Source organism: Periophthalmus magnuspinnatus, chromosome 4 (genome assembly GCF_009829125.3).
Source record: "Periophthalmus magnuspinnatus isolate fPerMag1 chromosome 4, fPerMag1.2.pri, whole genome shotgun sequence".
Lineage (NCBI taxonomy): Eukaryota > Metazoa > Chordata > Actinopteri > Gobiiformes > Gobiidae > Periophthalmus > Periophthalmus magnuspinnatus.
Genome location: NC_047129.1, coordinates 28917424 through 28942881, shown reverse-complemented (window position 1 = coordinate 28942881; position 25458 = coordinate 28917424). Strand labels below are relative to the sequence as shown.

The window sequence follows — 25458 nt, the reverse complement described above, 5'->3', positions numbered from 1 at the left end:
AAGGTACGACTGTCTTAAAATGTCAGTTTATCAGGAGATACACAGTTAAACAGCCATTTTTTTTATATCTATAGAAATCCATGTGCAATATTTGTAAGATGAATAAGTAATAAATATAGAAACGGTTAATTAACAAGATTAAAACTTAGTGACATTTACAGTTTACTTACAGTTACATGTGGCCCTTTGAGAGTGACCATTTTATTGATGAGTGAAAATGAGTTTGACACCTCTGATCTAGAAAACCTGGTCCAAAACAGAAAAAGACCAGATCTAACCAGTTTTAACCTAGAACCAGGACTACGCCAGGGACTGAACCGTGGTTGTCTGTGGAAAAGGTGCACTATGTAACTTTTCCTGTTGGGTGTACTGTCCATGGAGATATTATTGAATGTTCCACAGTATGTCAGTATACTTATATATGCTGAATTTATTCAGTTACTGGTGTTTTTACTGCTCGAATTACCTTGAAAAAACATGCATTATTACTATGAATGGGATCGCCTCTCCATAGATCTGACCTGTAACTTGGCTTGGTTGCGTCACCTGATAGTTTCAATGAAGATAGACACGTTTAATGCATTCCAGGCAACGCAATAACATCTCCAGACCCTCCACCAGAAAAGTTACACAGTGCATATTTTAAAAAAGTATCCTAAAATAACCCCAATATCTGTAATGATGGTCCGCTATGGGGATTATCTGTATGGCATTGTCAGCTACAGTACACTGCACGGAGCCCTTTAGATGCGGCTGAATCAGATCTAATATTTTCATGAAGCAGCAAAATCCACCAAAAATAGTAAACAGTGCATAAAAACAACATGACCTTAACAAATGCTAATGGAGGCTACGCGCTAACAACGGAAATGGCTTTATCCATCATAAAACACGGGAAATGTCAAATTATTTTCACCATTTTAAAAAAGTTTATATCTATGTTGATGCCGATGTTATATTACGTAAAATTGACTCTTGAGAACTTTAAGCCGTGGATTCCTGTATTACCACATGATGACATCACAAGGTGGAACAGAGTGTTTTCAGTTTGACAGAAAAACTCAGCTGAAATACGCAGGGTTTGTGTGTTAAACATGTGTGAATGAAACAAAACACAACTCCAGATATGTTTTTGATGAGGAAATAACATTAAAATAGATCAAAATAGTGTAATATGGGCCCTTTAAAGATGCACTATGTAACTTTTCTGGTGTTGGGTCTGCTATCTGTTTGTCTCCATGGAGATGTACAGTAATTGCTTTGCCTGGAATGTTTGTAAAAATGTGTAAAGATGTTTATGTCCATGGGAATTATCTGTATGTCACTGTCAGTTATATGTCGCACAGTACAGCATTAAACATATCTATCACCATGGAAACATAGTAGACCAATGGAGGGTTTTCAAGGTATTTTAGAGTAATTAAATGAGCAAATTGTATGAATGCTATACTATGAAACATTCCAGACAAAGTAATAATATTTCTCGGTGGCAGTGGTGGACTCCCTTCTAGAAAAGTTACACACTGCAGGTTTAAATAAAATAAATAAAAACTGACATCCGCAGTTTGTTTGTTATTCATTATGTCAAAATCTCGTCTTGTCTCATTGAGTTGGACCCTGTCTCTCGTCCCGTCTCGTCTCTGTCTGGTCCTGTCCCGTCTATTGACTGCAGATGTGATGTGAGGTCTGAGTGGGAGTGATGCGTGTCGACAGCAGACGGCACAGACTGTACCGGGCCCGGGCACTAGGGGGCGTCTGACCTGCAAATGTCATGAGCACGTCGCAGTTCTCCGTCGGCACCGTCTTCATCCACGACTTGTGAGACAAAATGTGCCTCCCGGCCTGGAGCAGCCGCTTCCCAAACAACTTATCTGTCAGGGGAGAGAGAGAGAAGGGAGAGAGGGAGCAGGGGGAGGGGAGAGAGAGAGGAGGGAGAGAGAGAGAGAGAGAGAAGGAGCAGGGGGAGGGGAGAGAGAGAAGGGAGAGGGAAGAGAAAAAGGGAGGAGAGATGAGGGAGGGGAGGGAGAGAGAGGGAGAAGTTAGAGAGAGAGGGAGAAGGGAGAGAGAGAGAGGGAAAAGGGGGAGAGAGAGAGAGAGAGAAGGGAGAGAGGAGAAGGAGAGAAAGAAAAGAGAGAGAGAGAAGGGGGAAGGGAGGGGAAGAAAGAGAGAGAAGGGGAAGGAGAGAGAGAGGAGGGAGGGAGAGAGGAAGAAGGGGGAGGGGAGGGAGAGGAGAGAAGAAAAGAGAGAGAAGGGGAGGGAGAGGATAGAAGAGGAGAGAGAGAGAAGGCAGAAGAGAGAAGAAAAGAGAGAGAGGAGGGAGAGAGAGAAGGGGATGGGAGGGGAGAGGAGAAGGGGGAGGGGAGGGAGAGAGAGAAGAGGGACAGAGAGAGAAGGGAGAGGTGAGAGGGAGAAGGGAGAGAGGGAGAGAGAAGGGAGGGGTGAGAAAGAGAGAGAGAGAGAAGGAAAGAGAGGAGAGGTGGATGAGAGAAGAGACAGAGGGTAAGAGGGGAGGAGGGGTGAGAGAGTGGTATAGAGGGGGGAAGAGAGAGGGAGTAAAGAAAGGGAAAGGGAAAAAAGAGAGAGTCAGTTTTTCACATTTAAACAGCCTAACAGCCCATGACATTTATAACATCATCATTGAACCAAGGTCTGAGCCAAATGCCCCTCACAGATCTAAATGCCAGGGTCCTTTACACGGCCCCCTGACAAGTGCACCTGTCCCCGGCTCTCACACAGGGGCCAGTACAGCTCGTACCTTTTCAGCTCTTTTTTTTTTGCAGATTTTTAACAGACTCACCATTCAACATTTTATTATTTTACAGCTTTAAATGGTAAATCTATGACATCTTATCCCAAATCAGCCAGTATGCACTAACACAGCCTGCAGAAAGAAAACGTCACCTCATATAAAAGTTAAAGCTGCACTAGTCCTGCCCCATGCTCGTCTCCATGGAGATGTTATTGTTTTGCCTGAAATGTTCCACTGTATGGCAATATACTAACCCCACGGTGACAAGTATGGGATGGCACAAGGCTGAGGTGCTGGTCCGATATGCGGAGACTATAAAACATGAACAATACTGTCGAACATTACAGGTAAAAAGAGAATAACATCTCCATGGCGACAAGACGACAACTGACCTTCCACCTGAAAATAATTTGAAGATCAGTGTGAAAAAAAAATGTCTGATTTAGCCAAACAAACGGCTCAAGATGGCCACCGTTTGCTACGAAAGAACAGCCAAAAAGGAGGACTGGACTATATGAAAAAAATAAAAAATATATAATAACACACACACTTTTAATTAGGTCTATTGCCACAAACACACAAATGTCAATCTTCTTCTTTCAAAGTCTCTCTCTAAACCACATGCTTTTACAGACAGAGGACATCCATTAAACTCAGCCCCAGTGCATGTATTTTTAGAGCTTTACTCCAAGTCGGGATAAAGCAGAGTGAGGTTAAAAACAAAAGAAACAACATGAACCTAGAGTGAGCTCAGAGTAAGGCTGTAAATATAGCATCATGGTATTTTAGTTGAATGCAGGCACAAAGGCGGAAAACACTTCAAACAAGTGCTATGGAGTATCAAGGCTTTTCCTTAGCAACTTTTCCACTTTTTTGTTTTTATTACACATTTTCAAATAGAGCAAACATCACAGACAGTATCAAAAATGCATCACAAAATATGTACATAAATCAAAGTCGTCAAACACATAAAAAATTCCTGTTTGTCCATCAAGATACATTATATTTTCCAATGGGAGATGCAAAATCAGGTGCATCTTTTGGCATTTAATGGGCTAATGTCTGCACACTTTTACATCTTTTATCTATGCGTCTCCTTGGATACAATATAAATACCACATTTGATGAACCAGAGTCAGGTGTACTGCTGTTATATTGAGATGGTGCTACGTTTCCAACCATTTCAACTGATATTTGATAAATCTGGTATGTGCTTAAGGTGCATGCATCAACAAAAGAGTTTCAAATGTTAGAATTATGACTGCTGTGGAAATAAGACTCCTTTTGCAGGTTCTGATGAACGTTGAAGCAAAGACAAGAGTTTATTTCTCGCAAGAAATAGGTCCGACAGCATCTCCCCTTAATGTCAGACCCCGAATGACGGAAATCACCAGGTTTATATAGTTTGAGATGAACCAGAGGACGTATATATTTCAAAGTAGGATGTAGTCAGACGAGCTCCTGGAGGTGTTCACGAGCTGGATCACCTCAGGATGTAACATGTGGAGTCAAAACAATACAAGGTGTGATACGTTTCAAAGGACAGGGATGTGAAAGCCAACTGTCTGGATCTTCACTTACGTTACAAACGCATCTTAACAAAATTAGCGACCAAAAGGGAACAAAAAGGGTTTACGTGTGTCATGATCCTGCCTGTCCTGTCACCTGTTGTTACCCCTCCATGTCTTGGTCACGTGTCTGAGCATGGAGCTGGGGCGGAGAGCTGTCTCCTCCCATGCACACCTGAAGCGGATTCCCAATCAGCCGCACCTGGGGACCTGGGAGGAATAAGAGGAGCCAGGACCTGACACTCGGCGCCAGATCATCCGCGTACCTCAGTGGTAGTATACACTTGGCTTAGCTCTTGTTTTTTCATTCTTGTCGCTTTTACTAAACTGGATTTTTTTGCTCCTGCCAGATCCTGCTCCCGCTCCTTGAACCTGCTGTGCTCTCCTGCCTCTGATCTAGCTCCACCCTGCCGGTACAGTCCGCTCCTTCTCTGACTACGCTCCCTGGACCCGCTCCGCTTCCCCGTCTCAGACCCCGTTCCATTCTGCCGGTGCTGTCCGTCTCCCACACCCGGGACTACGACTCACGCCCTGTTCCTGGTTTCCCCGTTTGCTTCTCGTTCGTTTAAATTTCACCTCTGTAAATAAACACTGTAAATCTTCCCCACGAGTTCTGTATCTTTGGTCCCCCCCTGAGCCGAGCGTTACGACAACGTGAAAGGTTTCCCAACACTGTCTTAGACGATCAAACCAAATGAGTTTTAGTTACAAGACCACTTGATGTCTAAAAGCTAAAATAATCACACAATATTTAAATTTCCTTTACAATAACCACACTATTCTCCCCCATGTTTTCTATACCATCGGTTCTCAACTTCAGGATCACGGCTCAAAGGTGGGTCTCCTTGGGACGTTTCCAAAAGAACGAGAGTCTGGACACCGCCCCGAGTGCCTACCTGCTGCAACAATCCCTCCACGTACAGATAAAACGCCAACTCTAAACTGTTAATACAAGTCTTTATTGAGCGCTGCAGCTCCGTGTGCACGCTCCCTCTTATCTCTTGACCTCTGACCTCCACATTTGCGCATTCAAGTACGACTGCCGCGTGCTTCAAACCCGCCCCACGTCCCATTAAAAAGCCTGTTCACTGAAACGCAACGTCATTATCAACCACGGTTTTGATTCAGTCGGAAAAGTTTCTGAAAGTAGATCTAAACTGGTGACAATATAAAACCAGCACTTGAGTTATAATGGGTTTTGACAAATTAATTAGCCTTAAAATCAACTGGGAGTTTGCGTTTTTTTTCCTTCGCTTTACTCCTCTCTTTCTCTTGCTTGCGTAGCACAGACGAGCAGAACAGATAAAGCAGACACAGGTAAACAGGGTCCCACAGAGAGATCATGGAAAGGGAGACGGCGTTGACTTCTATTTGTTAAGCCGTAAAAGCGCGTAAATGCAGAGATACACGTTTACCGCGGCCAAACTCGGCGTTAACTCACGGGACGCGCACATGCCTTGTCCATAGCCCTTGTTTGTGTCACTGCGAATTCAAAAGTCAACCACAAAGAGCATGAGAGTGACTTAAAATTGCAAAAAAATTAAAACAGTTAAGGAACCATTGGTCTCTATACCACACTGCGCTTAAACCTCAAGATCGTCCCATTACTGATAGGTCAAATTTCATTGCATCTATTTCTAAAGCTGCACCGAAAATAACCCGACGTCGCTATAAGCCACTTCTCCGCCGCTGCAATATGAACCAGCAAAACCCTTCACAGTCATCTCCGCCTGAAAACAAATACGTCATGGAAAGAATGTGAAAACCTGACACCTCCTGTGTTCTGGAGTCTCATTGAGCTCTATCTGCAGGGACCACAGTTTAAACGAGACTGACCCACGGACTGACCCCAGACGCCGCTCGGCTCGTACTGCACATTTACACACAAATGATCTGGACTCCTGATGGAGGAGGGCGGGGAGAGGGGGAGAGGGGAGCAGGGCAGAGGGGGAGAGGGGGAGGGGGGAGAGGGGCAGAGGGGAGAAGGGCAGAGGGGGAGAGGGGGAGAGGGGGAGAGGGGAGCAGGACAGAGGGGGAGAAGGAGAGAGGGAGAGGGGAGCAGGACAGAGGGGGAGAGGGGACAGGGGGAGAGGGGGAGAGGGGCAGAGGGGAGAAGGGCAGAGGGAGAGAGGGGAGAAGGGCAGAGGGGGAGAAGGGCAGAGGGGGAGAGGGGAGCAGGACAGAGGGGGAGAAGGAGAGAGGGAGAGGGGAGCAGGACAGAGGGGGAGAGGGGAGAAGGGCAGAGGGGCAGAGGGGGAGAGGGGAGAAGGGCAGAGGAGGAGGGGGAGAGGGGGAGAGGGGAGAAGGGCAGAGGGGGAGAGGGAGAGGGGGAGAGGGAGAGGGGGAGAGGGGAGAAGGGCAGAGGGGGAGAGGGGAGCAGGGCAGAGGGGGAGAGGGGAGAAGGGAAGAGGGGGAGAATTGGGAGAGGGGGAGAGGGATGAGATGAGAAAGAGGGAGAGAGAGGGGTAGAGGAGGACAAGGGGAGAAGGAGGGAGGGGGAGAAGGGGTGAAGAGGAGAGGGAGAGAGGGGGATGAGATGAGAAAGACGGAGGGAGAGAGGGGGATGAGATGAGAAAGTCGGAGAGAGAGAGGGAGAAGGGGACAGGGGGAGAAGAGGAGAGAGAGAGAGGGATGAGATGAGGGGCAGGGGGAAGGAGGAGATGTGAGAGAGGGAGAGAGAGGAGGAGAGCGGGAAGCGATGAGACAGAGGGGGATGGAGATGAGAGACAGGGGGAGAGAGGGAGGAGATGTGAGAGAGGGGGACAGAAGCAGGAGATCGGACAGAGGGGAGAAGAAAGGAAAAAGGAGCAGAAGGGAGAGAGGTGAGAGGTAGATAGAGAAGGGAGAGATAAGTGAGAGAGAGGGGGAGATGAGAGAGAGGGGGAGAGAGGAGGAGATGAGACACAGGAGAGAGGAAAGGAAAAAGGAGCACAAGGGAGAGGGAAAAAGGAGAGAGGGGAGGGAGAGATCAGTGAGAGAGGGGGAGAGAAGGAGGAGATGAGACAGAGGGGGAGAGAGGGAGGAGATTAGAGACAGGGGGAGGAGATGTGAGAGAGGGGGAAAGATTGAGGAGATGAGAGAGAGGGAGAGAGAGGGGAGAGGAAAGGAAAAAGGAGCGAAAGGGAGAGAGAGGGGGGGGTAGAGAGAGAGAGGAGGGAGAGATAAGTAAGAGAGGGGGAGAGAGGGAGCAGATAAGAGAGAGAGGGGGAAAGATTGAGGAGATGAGAGAGAGGGAGAGAGAGGGGAGAGGAAAGGAAAATAAGTGGAAGGGAGAAAAAGAGAAGAGAGGTAGAGAGAGGGGGAGGGAGAGATAAGTAAGAGAGGGGGGGAAGGAGGAGATTAGAGAGACGGGGAGGAGAGAGGAGAGACAGAGAAAGGGAGAGAAGAGAAGAGGAGACAGCAGGGGAGAGGAAAGGAAACAGGAGAGGGAGGGAGAGAGATGGGAAATGGAGAGAGAGGTGGCTAAGAAAGGAAGAGATGGCGTGAGAGAGAAAGGAGAGAGGAGAGAAAGGAAGGGGAAAGAGTGAGAAGGAGGAGGGGACATTGAGGGACAGAACGAGAGAGAGGGAGAAGAGCGAGCCAAAGAGGAACAACAAGAGAGGGAGAGAAGAGAAAGTGGAGGGGAGAGGGGGAAAGAGAGGACAGAGGGAGCGAGGGGAAGAGAGAGAAGTGGGTCACCTTTCACAGACACACAGGAGCTTGTTCAGTCTGACATTTTGTTTTGGAGAGGACAATTTTGATCCTGGCGTTCGGGAAGAAGAGACAGAAACACAGAGTCAGCAAAATGAAGGTTTAAGAACGACATCAAAACATTCAAAACATTAAATAAAACACCTTTCATTTTACTATCTTTGGAGCGACTTTGTTCTATTCAGGGATAGGATCAGATTCAGTGTCTGTCATTGGCCAATCTCACACTAATATTACAACACTGTCCAAATACTGTCAAAATAACACAGCAGCATGAAAAGTAACACGACTTAATACAGAACTGGGCGTCGAAATGTTGAAAAAGTCAATAAACCCAGTTACACGTATATGATGTTTAATGAAGAAGCATAAGTTTTATATATTTTAATGTTCATTTACAAAAGGAGTAAGATAAGACAAGAGAATCTTATTTGTCCTGTGATGGGGGAATTCCAGTGTTGCATCGCAAAGTTCATGAACAGCAGTAGAACAGAAATGTGCAACGATCTTGATCTGTAAAAGAACAAGTATAAGACCAAATAGACGAGTATACGCCCATGGACCACTGAACCTACTGGACACGGAGGGATTACACAGATATAAAGACACGTGGGAATAGAAAAGGAAGTTAAAAATTATATTAGTTTGTCTAAATAAAGAGTGTTTTTTATTATCATGAGTGGTGGAAGAAGTGTTGTTATTTAAGTAAAAGTACACATACTGTACCAGATACTTAAAGAGTAAAAAGTCTAAGTATTTCACACAGATTTTGAGATCTTATAAAGCTTCAAATGTAGTGATTTTGATAAAGATTTGTGCTGGATTTTGTTCTGTTCAGTAGAAACAATTAAATCTGTCGGGGGTTTTTTAGCCGTTTTTATTTGTTTGGTTTTGTTTGCTCAAATTACAGACATGTTAAAAATAAACCCCTTATACCAGTGGTGCCCAAACTTTTCTCACATATAAAACCCTGTACAAAGCCGAGGGCCGATTGAGGGCCTTAAACTGGTCGCCAATACAGTGAATACTTCAAATCTGCATTATTATTACAAGTTAGACTAAACCACTAGAATAAAGATTCACACTAACATCCTCAATGGGACACATGAAATATTTGATATGGGCTTGTTAAAGTAGATTTTCAGAAATGTACAGTAAAAAGTACTGTTTAAAGTGATATGGGCCAATTCACCTTGATGCTCAAGGGCCAAGAAAATTGCTCTGAGGGCCGCATTTGGCACACGGGCCACAGTTTGGGCATGCGTGCCTTCGACATTTCAGCAGGTTTCAAAAAATAATAAAAATACTTACATTTTCCAGTCCAATTAAAAAATGTAGTGGAGAAAAAGTAAAAAGTACCCACTGCAAAATGTACTTAAATGTAGTACAGATACTTAAAGTGTATTCTTTATTTTCTGTACTATATATATCGCTCTGTAGTTTAAGTCGTACCAGCAAAAAAGTGCATAATAATGAAGAAAACAACATATACAAGTCGCACTGGACTATAAGTCGTGTTTTTGGGGAAATTTATTTTACAAAATCCAAGACTAAGAACAAAATAATAAAAATAAAATAGAGAACAAAAGGCTGAATAGCAGTACAGCAGCTAACGAAACACATTTATATTTATTCAGCTCCATGAAGCATAGACAGCAAACTGAGATATGATATTAACAGTTACTCAGATAATTAAAGCATAAAAAAGAAGCTAACAAGTTTACTCTGGATCTCACTCCAAATCACTAAATCCACTTAAGTATAGTCCTTTATTTCTTTTATTTTCTTGATTATTATTGTAGTATCAGAGTCAGTTTTGAGTATCAAGTCCATAGCATCAAAATGGAGTTAGACTTTTAGTATCGTGACAACACTGGAAGAGATAATAAAATAATATAAATATAGTCACAACACTATTATACGCAGTGACAGTGTTGAATAAATCTATCGTATTATTCTATGAACCATATTCCCGTATACTCATAAAAACAGAACATAATACTACCCACTGCTTCTCTTAATCCTGCCAACGCTTTTGTGTGGTCCCTTGGCTACTACAGCGAGTACACATCTAACAAAGAGCTCTGTAAATTACTCATGACGACACCTCCGTATATCAGCCACTCTGTTTTCCCATCCCACACCTGTCCCATAAAAGCGCCGTTGTCCCGCTACCGTCCCGTCCTTCTGGGTATATAGCCACAAGTTCCCAGAATCCATTTCGTTCTGCCACATTTCAAAACCCAAATCCGACGCAAAGCCATTTCACAGCAGCGCGTCCAGGACACACGCTACGTTATGTAAATGAGCCTCCGAATGTGCCAGTGGGGAAACATACTGTACAGTAACGCTAAATTATTCATAATGTTTGTACCTCCAGACGCCTGTATCTGTCCATTTGCAAAGCTGAATAAACATTTTACTTCGGTTTCGTTGTAATAGAAAATATGAGTTATGATTTTTTTTTACTAACAAGGATTTTAAATTGTTTCACGGAGTAGAAACGGGAGATATCTTTGGAAATATGCGTTTGAAATCGACCTGTGCTATTCATCAAATTTCTGATTGCATTTTCTACTCCTGTACTTTGTAATAGATCTCTCCGTGGAGCCAGATGATTTAATGCCATACTGCGTAACACTCCATGCAAAGTACTAGCTCCTCCATTGAGACGAGTAGTGGATGAAGTACTCAGTTTTGTTAAGTAAAAGTACAGATACAGACGTAAAAAGTTACTCAAGTAAACGAAATAAAAGGATCAAGTTAATTTATATTTCAGTAGAAGTATTAATAAAGTAATAAATAAATAAATAAATAAAGTAGTAAGAATGTACTTTAAGAGTAAAAAGTAAAGTAAAAGTGAAATTATATATATTTTGGTCGACAGTAACGACACAAATCAATTTCTTATTTTTTCTTATGAATTTTGCATGTTTCTTTCTGTTTGCTCGAAGACAAAGATTGAACTCGAAAACTTTAGTCAGGAAAAATAACAGAGGCACTTCACACAAGCCGTTATACAAATATAATAATCTCAGGACGTGAAGGAGCTGAACAAAAAGTCAGTAGATTGTATACACTTTAAATGTCCAATATTACGTCAAATTGAATCTTGTGAGTTTTACGCCATGTTAGAACACTGTTACCTCCTCAAAAACAGACCTGGTGTTGTGTTTTGTTTCATTCACACATGTTTGAGTAACACTTTATTATTAGTCTGTACATCTCCAAAGCTCAAAATGCTGTTGTTCCACCTTGTGATGTCATGAAGTGGTAGTTTTTAAGTTACCAGCTGCTCTTTTACCGTCAGTAGAGATTGACAATTCCAGAGCTGAAATTATCCAAATGATTCTAGTGAAGGTGAAGTGAGTTTAAAAACACAGTGGAGCACTTCCTGTATTACCACATGATGACATCACAAAGTGGAACAGAGTGTTTTCGGTTTGAGAGAAGAATTGAGCCTAAATATGCAGTTTGTGTTTGTTTGTTAAACATGTGTGAATGAAACAAAACACAACCCCAGGTCAGTTTTTGATGAGAAATAGATAAGAAAATTGTGTAATATAAGCCCTTTAAGTTTTGTTTTTTTTTTTTACTAAAAGGTCAGGATATATGAACGTTTTAATACTAAATCCTACTTATACTTAATTGAGAATTTTTTTAAAAAGATCCCCCATCTTTTATGACTAAAATTGACTTAAATTTTACTTTAGTCAGGAAAAATAACCCCTCAAAATCATATGAAAAGTACTTTTACCTTTCAGCCCAGTTCAAAAATATAGTGGAGCAGAAAGTACAAATACTGCTCTCAAATATAGTGAAGTAAAAGTAAAAAGTATCCACTGTAAAACTGACTAAAGCAAAGAACAGATGTCTAAAAATACTACTTAAGTACAGTACTTAGTCCACTACTTGTACTTCTTCCACCACTGACTGAGACAAGAAGGTAAAACACTCTCCACCAGAAAAGTTCCATAACGCACCTTTAAACGTGCATTAGTATCTTAATGGTTTTCAATCAGGACGGCAGTTGGCAGCTTTTCTCTCCTCTCTCTTCCTCTGCTGCATTTTGCATTTTGTTATACTGAAACTCTCATTACACGATAATGCCTTGGTGTTATAAAAACAAATTGGAAGAAGATATTGTTGCACATTTGCCAAACATTAAAGTGGTTTCAAATTCTACAAAACCTGCATCAGAAAAATGTTTGTTTATATTACGCAAAGATTGACTTTTGTGAGCCTTAAGCCATATTAAAATGTTGTTACCTGCTCAAAAACAGACCAAAAGTTGTGTTTTGTTTCATTCACACATGTTTGCAGATGTAAACAGTCTAATTATGCAGCATTACTCAAAGTGGAAAATGCTCTGTTTCACCTTATGATGTCATGAAGTGGTAGTTTAAAGTTAACATTTTTCGCCTCATTTGAACTGCTTTACTCTACAAAACACTAGAACAGTGGTGTCAAACTCATTTTCACCGAGGGCCACATCAACAAAATGGTCGCTCTCAAAGGGCCAGATGTAACCGTAAGATAAATGTAACTACGTTTTAGTCTTGTTAATTAAGCATTTCTACATTTATTACTTATTCAAGTTACAAATATTGCATGTGGATTTGCATAGACATGAAAAAATGGCTGTTTAACTGTGTATATCCTGATAAACTGCCATTTTAAGACAGTCATACCTTTTAATTTACTTTGTCGCGGGCCACATAAAATGACGTGGCGGGCCGAATTTGGCTCACGGGCCTTGCGTTTGATACATGCACTAGAATCACCATAAACTGATGCAGAAATCCTTCACAAAGAGACTAAAACAACAGCGCTATCTTCAAACTAAGGCAATTATTCAAACGATTCAAATGAGTTTTAAAACACAGTAGAGAACCTCCCTGTATCGCCACTTCATGACATCACAAAGTGCAACACCGTGTTTTGGTTTGAGAGAAGAACACAGCCTAAATATGCACGATTATTGTGTTAAAACGTGTGAATGAAACAAAACACAACTCCACGTATGTTTATGATGAGGAAACATTATAACGCAGATACAAAATAAGTGTAAAATAGTCTCTTTACATTAGAGTTTATAGCAGTATAACTATATCCGGTCCAAAAGTGCTTTACTTACTGGTCCTCCTCTGGCTCCACGCTGCTTTTGCTCTGTGGACAATGTTTTCCCACATGTTCAAACCCTATTCTTCTAATATAAATACATGACGCTATTCGGTGTAATATAAGTAAATAAACCCGCATCTGCAGACTCCGTAACCCGCATCCTCGTCCTTCAGTCTGTGCCCTGTGCTGTGGAGCAGACCAGACCTGACTCACATGTTAATGAGGCCCATTCAACACAAGGGCAACACTGGACTCACGTGAGCTGAATACAACACTGCACGAACACAAGCACACGGCTCATATCAGGACTCTACGACCGAGACTCCGTTATGTCTAAAAGGTCAGAGATCAGCTTTTTAACCAACGGATAAACAGCCAGTCCTCTGTCAGTAAAATCAGACTTCACACTTTGCAGGAAGACATTTTAAAATTAATCCCGTGCAGCTGACGTCGTCAACATTCCCTGTGGAGTGTGACGCTAACTGTAGGCACGCTCTGTCTGAGGCTTTGTTAGACGTTAATCTGAGGTTTATTTCAACACGATGTGACCAGAAAGAACGGACTTAGTTGGAGCTACGACAGGTGAGATGATATTTCCTGTTAAACACGTCGCCCTCAAATAACATTACAGTCACGAGCTAGTTAGCATTAGCCCGTAGTTTTAGCTAATCGCTCTCACCTTTTTGTGGAAAATCAAACACCTGAACAGGAAAATAAAGGCTTGAATTAATCCTGAAAATGTGTTTAAATCATTCTGTATTTTTTGTAAAAACTTGGCGTGCTGTGTTTGCTAATGTGTACATTTTGTCTCCGCGGTAACTCATGAACATTCCACTATGAACATACATGTAGAGCATCCCCTGCATGATGTTGCTGCAAAATATCAATTGTCTCCATTTATATATGATGGAAATTAGTATTGAAAGACATTTTTATTTGTTTTTAATGATGCACTATGTAACGTTTCTGGTATAGGGTCCACATTATGGCGTTAAATGTATCTATCTCCATGGAAACAAGCAAGTGGCCTGGCCCATCTGCAAGTCTGATCTGTGAAGAGGCAACCCCCCTCATAGTAAGAATAAATGTTTTCTGAGGTATTTTTGAGCGATAAAAAAATTATAATTTAATCAAATGCGAGATAGACAAGTTTTAGTAACATTCCAGACTAACTCCAAACTAATATCTCTCTGTATTATTTACACAGAGAGATATCAGTTCTGGTCCTGATGTCTTCTGTTGCGTCTCAAGCCCGGTCAAACAAATGCAATCAGATCCAATTTTTTCAGTGACACGTGAAACGAAGGAGCTCATTGGTCACCTGTGATTTACAAATAAAATCAAACGTATCTCACTTCAGATTAACAGAATTTAGAGCTTCACTCACTCATTGATTCTGCAGAAATCCACGATGTTTTTCAGCGTCCTGTGATACGTTTTTCCTTTTTTCCGATACAGTGGACCATGCTTGTCCCTGATTGGCTGATCCACCTGTCAATCATGCCCATTGAAAACAGGAACATTCACCAGTGACCAGACTCACATCTTCATAAAGTATTAAAGAAGTGTGTGTTCTGGATCCCAGGCAAGACTAACTCCAGAATAAAATAAAAAAAAAAAAATCTTAGTTGTTTTTTGGATATAACGTCTGGTCCTACCATCAACGACAACAAATGATTATGATACAAGACCAAATACTGACGCTACAAATACTGGAGTGACATCCAGAGCAAGGAAAAAGGTGACATCAGATCAGTGCAGTCAAGTGTAGCAGCGGTTCAGATAAGAGCAGAGGCACTTCACACAAGCCGTTATACAAATAATCTCAGGACGTGAAGGAGCTGAACAATAAGTCAGTAAATTCTATACACTTTAAATGTCCTGTATTACGCAAAATTGACTCTTGTGAGTTTTACGCCATGTTAGAACACTGTTACCTCCTCAAAAACAGACCTGGAGTTGTGTTTTGTTTCATTCACACATGTTTGAGTAACACTTTATTATTAGTCTGTACATCTCCAAATCTCAAAATGCTCTGTTCCACCTTGTGATGTCATGAAGTGGTAGTTTTTAAGTTAACAGCTGCTCTTTTACCGTCAGTAGAGATTGACAATTCCAGAGCTGAAATTATCCAAATGATTCTAGTGAAGGTGAAGTGAGTTTAAAAACACAGTGGAGCACTTCCTGTATTACCACATGATGACATCACAAGGTGGAACAGAGTGTTTTCGGTTTGAGAGAAGAACTCAGCCTAAATATGCAGTTTGTGTTTGGGTTTTAAACATGTGTGAATGAAACAAAACACAACTCCAGGTCTGTTTTTGATGAGAAAACTACTTTTTTTTTTTTTTTTTACATAGATCACAAAATAGTGTAATATGAGCACTTTAAGTATTGTTTTTTTTATTATTTTAACTAAAACTGCAAATTTATCTTTTGTCAGCATCAACAAGGTCAGGATATATAAATGTTTTAATACTAAATCCTACTTATACTTAATTGAGAATGTTTTTTAAAAGATCCCCCATCTTTTATGACTAAAATTGACTTGAATTTTACCCATAGTTGGCTCAGCTGTTTTCCCACTCACCAAAAGGTTTGAGGTTTGCTTACTGTTCACTGTCATTGTGTCATTGTAGCTCATAAATAAAAAAATATCATGAGACTGGCAAAATGTAGGATTTGTATATTAATAAGGTTGTGACTATGCTTTTCGTCAAATGTTAAGAAAGAGCTACTGTTTCAGGGTTAAGACTGTATTAACGTCTTACAGGCAGACGGACTTATGTAAAGTCATTCACAGTCGGGCTAATTCTTATCAGTCTGGAGCAGGGGCCTTACTTTTCTTCCGAATCAGCAGTGTTTCTCAATCTGCGGCCCTGCGTCTGTCTGAGAGCCTAAAAACTAAAGATTAGATTAAAGGAAGGTCACCTGTTCATGATGCGTTCACTGTTTCTGCTCACGATGCGTTCACTGTCTCCTCGGGCTGTGGGATTTTGGCCGTGACGCTCTGCTGGAAGGAGCTTTACAAGCGTCTTTGAAGTGGTAATATCAGGTTATGCATGACTCCAGGTTTTACCAATGCCGAAATGTATAAAAATCAGCTGACATAATGTTAAAAGGTTAGAAAAGAAAGTATTTCACCTGTTAATACAAGAGTGCAAATCTTGGGATCACTGATATCTGAGGATTTTTAGCGATATAGGATGAAGGTTAGGCTAAATATTGAAAAATTCCCTATGGATAACTACAGTTCACGCTAGTAAACAGTTCATTATTTTTAATTTGTACCAAAATGGCTACGCAATGCCGGAGAATTACATGTGTCACCGATTAAAAAATGTAAACTGGAGACTGAAATAAGTACGGAACAGTGGGGTAGGTGCAGAAAAAGAGAATAAACATTACTCAAACATGCACTAATCAATTTCAAATGGGTTTATGAGACAGAAAAACAATTATAAAAGCTCTGAAAGTCGAATTGTTTAATATGTGTCCTTTGAAATACAAGGTCATGGTTGTGTTTTGCTTCATTCACACATAATAAAGGGTTACTCAAACTTGTGTGAATGAGTCGGTCCACATCTCAAGCTCAAAATGCTCTGTTTCACCTTGTGATGTCATGAGGTGGTAGTTATCAGCTAGTTAACCCTTTAAGGACTGAGCACATTATAGCTCGCCTAGACTTTTTTTTTTTTTTTTAGCCATAGAAATCATGTTTTAAAGCAAGCATTTTTTCACACAACTACCTCTATTTTACAAATCCATCTGTATTTTTTCTTTGACGCATTGAATAAGCGGCACCTGCGCTCTGATTAGTCATCTTCGAGGGACAAGCGAGGCAGATTACCGTAATGACAGTAACATTTTTAAAGAGCCCCATGCCTCTGCTTTGAGACGCCGTTTGAATTTACATGAAGCACAATTGGTTGCGGAGTTACGGTAATGGAAAGTCCGCCACCGCGAGTCTATCGGCGACGACAGCATCCGACGCTATAGGGTTAACACCTACCTTTTTATCTTTTGTTCAGTAAAGATCGGCAATTCCAGGGCTGAAATTACGCAAATGATTCTAGTGAAAGAGTGTGTGGAGTTTATAAACACAGTGGAGCACTTCCTGTATTACCACATGACATCACAAGGTGGAAATGAGATTAAATATGCAGGATTTGTATGTTAAACGTGTGTGAATGAAACAAAACACAACTGTAGGTCTGTTTTTGATGAGGAAACAACATTATAACATAGATCAGTGTAATATGAGCTCTTTAAATGGACTGAGTGAATAATAAGTACTGGCCTTAGACAACAATCTACGCCTTGATAATGTGCACTGACAACAGCTACTGGAAAACTAGTTTAAAATGAACAAACCAGAGGGAATAATGCCGCAGCTTTACATATACATTTGCATTAGTATCTTAATGGTTTCCGATCAGGATGGCCGTTAGCTGCAGACTCTCCGCTCTCCTCGCTCTTTTCCTCGAGAGCTTTTTGCATTTTGTTATATCGAAAGTGCCTCTTATTGCACGATAATGCCTCAGTGCTATAAAAACAAATTGCAAAGAAGATAAAGCCGGACCATAAAGGCAGTGCGCAAAGTTGCAAAACACAAGTGGTTTCAAAATCTAAAATTGCAGTTGTAATGTACGTGATGTAAAGGGAATAATAAACTTCTCAAAAATGTGTCTGTGTGTTTATATCAGTTGTGATGTGGTTCAACAAAAGTGTCAAATGTTTTATGTGCTGATTTCTAGTTATTTTTTGCATTTTACACAAATACAATGTGAAAAACTCATCGATGTCTATCATTAAAAATGTACAAAAACGCAGGAAGTAACAATTTACGCACAAAGAAAACAGTTTTAACCTTCAGATAATAAAATAAAAGTGCTGTCATTTCTTTTTTAATCGTCATAACTACTTCATAATTTAGACAAAGCCCTTGTTAATACGATGGTTGCTGCGTTAACCATGTTTGAGTCAAATCTAACTTGTCATATGCACTTTAAGCAATAAGCACGAGGCACAGATCTATAATAAGAACCGGAAAAGACACTACCCCTCCGCCCCAGGTCTCTGTGTGAGAGCGACTCCTGGGAGCTCTGGCCCAAAAAGGATTCTTCCATAGAGCACAATGCGTTTTTTGGGAATTCAAACTGCTCGTGTTCAGCTGACGGGGCGTCCAAAGCGTTCACAAAGGTTGGATTTTGCACAGATTCTTCTCTTTCACAATATTAACTTTTTAGATTTTTTTAAATCCTCAAAGCGCCTTGAAGTTAGCTTTGTAAGATTTAGCCTTTAGTCCTGCTCTGATTGGTCCAAACTGATCACATGGTGCACGTTTCTGTCATCACACAGTGGGTACAGTGGCCTATATCGCGGTTCACCTTTGGCGGTCTCGCTGTTTCACGGATTTTATGGAATTTTGTATGCTTTTTTATTGAACTGACATTTTATTCGGTCATTACATTCAAAATCAAACATTATTCAGCGTGTATAAGGTTGTACATAACATTTCTATCATGACTGAAAGCGTTTAGGCTGAAGTAAAATTCACTTATAACACTAATTAATAATAACGCACAAGAAATCCAAGAAAAGCAGCATCAGTTCTACAACAAATGACTCAATATGTAACAAAAGAAAAACTACAAACCACGACAGTTCACAAAAAAATCATCAAAAAGTAATGTTTTATACCTCTTTTTAAATGCATTGTGTTCTGCGTCCTGATTGGCTGTTGGACTGTAGACCATTGTCCATCAGTCTCCTCCGTGCCGTGTCTCCTGTCCAGTACAGAATGTGTTCAGACAAATTTACATAAATGTTGGATCGACACCAGGACGAAGACGCACGATCAGAGGAACTGTGAAATACGCTTGAGTCACTATTAATTCATTAAACAAGACAGAAATGTGAGAAAATGTTAATGCCTGTGTGAGAAAAGTGTATAAAGTGTGTGGTGAGAGGTTTTACAGCTACAAAACATATAGAATAATTGTAAAAAATAAAGCCATCTTTGGTTCATCTTCTAGATCTCATTATACTTCCATGACGTGAGGCTATAAGATTAGAAAGTGTCATGATCTCCGTCTGTCCTGCCCCTTATTTTGTACTTTCCGCCCTCCCTTCTGTGTCTGAGCCTGGAGCTGGGGCAGAGATTTTGGCTCCTCCCGCACACACCTGGAGCTAATCTGCAATCAGCTGCACCTGGGGAGGATAAGAGGAGCCAGGACCCGACACCCAGCGCCAGATCGTCTGCATATCCCTGTGGTACTCTGCTTGGCTCAGTTCATGTTTTTGCGCTTTTTGACTTTGCTAAATTGGATACTTTTGCTCTTCACCAGATCCCGCTCAGCTCTCCCGCCTCCGACCCTGCTCCTCTCTCCCGGTACAGTCCATCCCATCTCAGACTCTGCTACTCTCGCTCAGCCCATGGACCACGGCACACACCTCGCTCCCGACTCACCGATTGATCTACCGTCATTTCGCAAATCTGTAAATAAACACTGTTAAACCTCCCCCCCGAGTTCTGACTTTTTGGTCCCTCCTGTCACACGTTACGACATAAAGTAAAAGTATCTAAAGTAACAGTTATACCCCACACCAGAGACACTACCGCTCATTTAATTTGAGTGAATAACGAGCTGTAAACTAGCACACCTAATACAAAGATAAACAGCTTTTCCATCAAACAATAAAATGACTCTAAATCGCACCATCTGGACCGACTGTGGCATTTTTGTTATTCGTTATCAATTTTAAAGCTAAATCTAAATCTGTGCCAACGTAATTTGACTAAAACTGTTTCCGCATAAAGTAAGACCTATTATTTAGTATATAATTTAGTATATATAGCAACATATGTGTATCCCGTGTATGTCACTTGCTTGTTATGTCCCACAGTATGGCATTAATTAACACCATTTACAGGTATTTTTATTGCTTCACTGTGGATTGACTCATCTCTTCACAGATCAGAAGTTTAATGCCATACCGTGCAGCATTTTTGGCAAGGCACTAACATCTCCACGGTGACAAGCAAGTGGCCTTTAAGGAATATTTCTCGCCTCAGGTTTAAGTGCAGGTGTTCCTCCAACCGGTGATTTTCCGTCGGATTTAAACTTGGAGCAGTTCGTTCTATGCCAACTTCCTCCGAGTGTTAGCAGAGCGGCAGAGCAGGAGGAGAGGCTCATGGGAGAATATCGACACCTGAAAAGTGCCTCATTAAACTTGGGAGTAGATTTTCACAAAGTTAGCATGTAAATGATCTGGCAGCGATTGGAATATTGTCTCGTTAAGGTGCGGTTAGCTCAATGGTGGAGGAAAAGGATGCGAGTCTGAGGTATAGGACTGTAAGATTCATCACAGTCACAAAAAAATGATATTTCAATGGACGTAATTAGCAAATCGTAAAGCATCATCGTTTTTTTCCAGCAAAATATCCAAATACGTCTTGTTCTCAGTGAAGGAATGTAATGCAGTAGAAGCTGAAGTAGAAGCTTAAGTCAATTTTACAGTAGATATTACACTACATTTGAGAGAAGTTTTTTGTTTTTTTATAATTTAATGCAAGACATACAAACATAGTGACCATACATACAATAGTGACAAGTGGTGGTAAGATATACAAGACATAACAAGACGGAACATGGTTTGTAGATATAACAGCTATTTACAGTTGTATGCGACAAGTCTGTGTGTGTGTGTGTTGTGTGTGTGTCATTTCGGTGATTTTGGAGGGGGGTAAAGAGGAGACGGCAGAGGAGAGTGCTAGTGCTAGTAATTTGTCAGTGAGAAAGGAGAGTATAGAGAATATAGATGAGAATAGAAAAAAATAAAAATAAAATTAATTATTAATAACAACAAGAATAACAAGAACAAGAACAACAAGAAGAAGAACAAGAACATTAACAAGAAGAACATGAACAAGAAGAACAAAAGCAAGAAGAAAAAGAAGAACAAGAGGAACATGAACAAGAAGGACAAGAAGGACATGGACAAGAAGAACAAATACAAGAAGAAAAAGAAGAACAAGAGGAACATGAACAAGAAGAACAAGAACATGAACAAGAACAACAAGAAGAACATGAACAAGAAGAACAAGAAGGACATGGACAAGAAGAACAAAAACAAGAAGAAAAAGAAGAATAAGAGGAACATGAACAAGAAGGACAAGAAGGACATGGACAAGAAGAACAAAAACAAGAAGAAAAAGAAGAACAAGAACAAGGGGAAGATGAACAAGAAGAACAAGAACAAATTAATTAATAATGATAACATAAAGTATCTGTACTTTCTATTCCACTACATTTTTTAACTGAACTGAAAAGTAAAAGTATTTCTGATTATAGTTTGAGACCTGCTGAAAACTCTGAGGGTTTATTTTTGACACGTTCACAGCAAAAGATGAAGTTTAAATCTGTCAGCTGGACAAATCGTTGTTGTCAAGTTGACAGATTTAAACTTCATCTTTTGCTATAGATCAGACCTGAACGACTGAGAGATTACACAGACATGTTCATAGTTTGTGCAAATAAAAACAAATCCAGCACAAATTTTTATCAAAATCACCACATTTGAAGCTTCATTTGATCTCAAAATCAGTGTGAAATACTTTTACTTTTTATCCTACTTCCTCCACTATGTCTTATTCTACATAAATCTATTAACCCAGTAGATTAGATCAGTACAAACATGTTCTGAAATGTGATTCTTGTATTAGTTTGTTAGTTCATATTTCTGTGTTTTTGTCAATTCTCCTGGACGTGTTTAAAATGTGAACTTGGAACAGAATCCTCATGAAAAGTAAATCTGCCTGTCAGAAAATGTGCAAGAGACCGAGGCATGAATATACAAGTGGGTTTATAGATACAAATCCAAAAAATTTAAATTAAAAACATCATGTGCAACTACACCAGCCTGAATGCAAACATCGAATTTTGTAGTCAGCGTTTCATTCAAGTGGATCAAACTGACTTAACTATAACTCCACTTATATAAATACACAGAGAAACTATACACAAATCTGATTTACTGTCTTATCTGTTATGTAAAGCATTGTACTGTGGCTGAGTGAACCCAAAGCGTCACACATCACGTCCTATTCTTACAGAGACAGAGGCATAAAAGGAGCAGAAAATATGCGCCGAGCTGAGAGCATGAATGAAACAAACGCACCCTTTATACCAGAGACATCAGGGAGTGGGACGCAGCCTAATCAGCTCAAACACCGGCAATTTCACTAATTAGTATCATTTCCACCACAAACGCAGACTGCAAATACACAGAGAGAAAGCAGCGAAACAGAGACAGACATTTCAAAAGCGTGACACAGCAATGTGCAAGGTTTTTCATCAGAATAAACTTAGATATATTGCAGTTTTTTGTGGTTAATTTTACAGTCCATTCCAGCTTTGTGCACTACTTGAACACGTTGGATGGTCCCATATGGATTTTTTTAGTCGATATTTGTCTTGTTATTGTGGCTGATAACAGATATTTGCAAATAATATTAGACTTGCCTTTCATGGCCTTTATAAAGTTTATTTGTTTGCCGTTTTAAGGCTCGTTTGGAGAGGCCAGTGAGCAGGACGTTACAGTAGTCTAACCTACTGGAGACAAATGCATGAATTGATTTGGATCATATATTTAGGTCAAGTTATAGTACAGCTAACTTCATACTTTTGTAAAAATAAAAACAAAATGTATTCATGTATTTAACTGTTAAAATGTAATTACACTTGGTTTATAGTTAATAATCCTGATCCAGTCCAGTCCTACGCATCTAAATGAAACAAAACCTGCTACAAACCACAAATGAACTCTAATGTAAAATAACGTACATTTGCAATAGCACCACGAGCATCATGTTGATAGATGACAGGACTTAAAGCCACAAGATTCCCATATAATGCACCTCGAAAGTTCAACATTTATGGATTTTATGTTCTGCTATGTCCTTCAAAAATGTAACTTACGTAACTTCTGCCCTGCAACTAAATCCAACACTGAAATGCACACGTGACCCCAACCTATTGACAGCTGTAAGTCAGAGTTAGTCACCATCTTCCCTTCACCAAAGCCCCGTTTCCTCCCTTTGTGTCCTTCTCGTCAGTGTTCGGTGTGTTACCTCTGAGCCTCGGCTGCATCCAAATCCTCTCTTCCGCCTCCCTTCGCGCTTTTATCCTCTCCTCTCTCAGGATCAACTCATCTCTGTTTGTCAGAACCACGAGCCCAGTGCAGCAGGAGAAGTGTTTTCAAAGAGCATTTGATTTACGCTCGAGACTTTGGCACTTACACACTTCAGCAGGTGGAAACCAGGCTGGAGTCAACGAAAGATACGTGCGCCCGACTAAAGACATGCCGTGTGCATTGATTCATTGACTAAAAGGGAGTACTACAGCGTATACACAGAAGTACGAAGCGCAAACATCTTCCAGATTAAACGGTCAAGGCTCTTCAAAAACTCCACATAACTCACTCCATGTTTTCTCCTTTCTGCGGTTGTTCCTGCTGTTATAAATGGGAAATTGTCACAGTTATATAGTTCTTTTCTACTTTCAAGGCACTGAAAGTACTTTAAATCAAGAACCATCAACTGTATTCATCTGGAATCGAACAGTTTGCGTGATGTAGAGAGCAGGATTTCAACTAACAACCTTCAAAAAGATTGTGGCCAGGGAAAGGAAAAGTGAACGCGTTTGGGCTTGAGAAATGATTCGTTAAGAGACGAAGAAACCTGGCTGTGATTGGCTGACAAGACGAAGGAATAACCCCAGGAAATACGGTTGTCTCCCTTAAATCTATCTTAATAAAACTGGAGGCAAAGGGAGCACGCTGAGCAAACGATCCTCTAACACAATCCAGACCAATAAGAGTGATTGTTTACAGTGGGGGTGGGCAGCGCTACCCCGTGAAGAATGGGATAAAGAAGTCAGCGCTGGTGCACGTCCCGCTGTGGATCCTCGTTACCGGGACAACGAGAGGACACCCGGGCACGTCCTTGGTCCTATATAATGTACAGTTTGGATGACAGAGACCCTCCTCGCAGCAGGGAGGGAGGGAAGAGAGTCAGATTACGAGTCCCATCTTTAGTCGCAGGATTAGGGCTATGGAGGAAACGATATGAAGAGATGTAGCACGGAACAAGACCAGAGCTACAGAGCTAGAAGAGGAGACGGATATTGGATCGTATGTTAAGAATATGATAACGGGTGAGAATCTAGTCCCATTTGATTTGTTCAACGTGGTAGGGACAAACGCAGCATAGAAAACCTGTGAAAAATCTCAAAATTTCCAAGTTAAAACGTATTTTTCTACCATTTTTCCATTGGAGCTCAACAGTGACTGCCTGCGTCGGTTCTGGGAGTAAATTTTCCATTCATTTTTCACAATTCTAATTCAAATACGAAGCGTTCAAAGGTATCGCAGAGGCTAACCAGCTATGTGCTAACTAATACTCATAACACGGTTGTTTTAAGTCCAAAAAAGTACATTTAAAACACAAGATTCGGCGAAATGCTTTAATAACTTTGCGGTTTATGAACAGATTTTAATAAAATTATAGGTCTTGTGGCCATTAGTTACCACATACATAGATGACCAGCCCTGAGCAAGCTTTCAAACTTTTAATATCTTTTTTTTTCATGAAGTCTATGAGAAAAATGAACGGGCAAAATGTATTTCCAGGACCGGAGGGCAAGCGGTCACTGTTGAGCTCCATCGCAATTACAGGAACAAGTCATGCATTTATTCATTTAAATGGACTTAGGCAGTTATTTGTTTTGTTTTCTGCTTGTATTTTAAAAAGGGTTCCCAAGAAAAGGATGGTCTGAGTGCTCATTGGGCTAAGATGCATTAAAAAAACAATAATAAATTAAATTACGTGTGTTTTTACTGCCCAGTCCCTCTCAAAAAGTCTTATTACTTGTCCTGGCGTCAACTTCTTACATGGAGATATACAAGTTTATTACAATATTGTGAAAGAATCCATGTAAAATAAGTATATTTATGGAGATAACCAACAGAAAAGTTGCATTTAAATGAATTCATGATTTAAAATGAAGATTCTAGACAGCGTAGTCCCCAGTGCAACGGAAATGGAGCTAAAAATTTGAGATAAACAAAAATACATGCCCAATATGAGCTTTATAACTGCACAGACATAATTTTCAAACAGCAAAACAGTTTTCTGACAGCCTGCAGAGGCCATTGTCAGCGATTATGAATAAACAAGTGGATCTGGTGAATACGGCGGCATGAATGGAAGGCTTTGTGGGCTAAACAGTGCTTCGTGTTGAGCGGTGAAGGAAGTGGAGCATG

The 25458-nt window shown here is 40.7% G+C and overlaps 2 protein-coding genes across 2 annotated transcripts in view; one reads left to right on the top strand and one right to left on the bottom strand.

Moving 5' to 3' along the window:
• The window catches only part of ankmy1 (ankyrin repeat and MYND domain containing 1), a 295837-nt gene that overhangs the window by 72502 nt on the left and 197877 nt on the right, over nt 1-25458 (top strand). The gene's annotated exons all lie outside the window — the stretch shown is intronic.
• Nucleotides 1-25458, bottom strand: part of ano8b (anoctamin 8b) — a 92254-nt gene that overhangs the window by 44504 nt on the left and 22292 nt on the right. The window contains exon 2 of the mRNA XM_033965241.2: nt 1761-1871. Coding sequence (XP_033821132.1) covers nt 1761-1871 — 111 coding nt within the window. The remainder of the gene's footprint in view (nt 1-1760; nt 1872-25458) is intronic.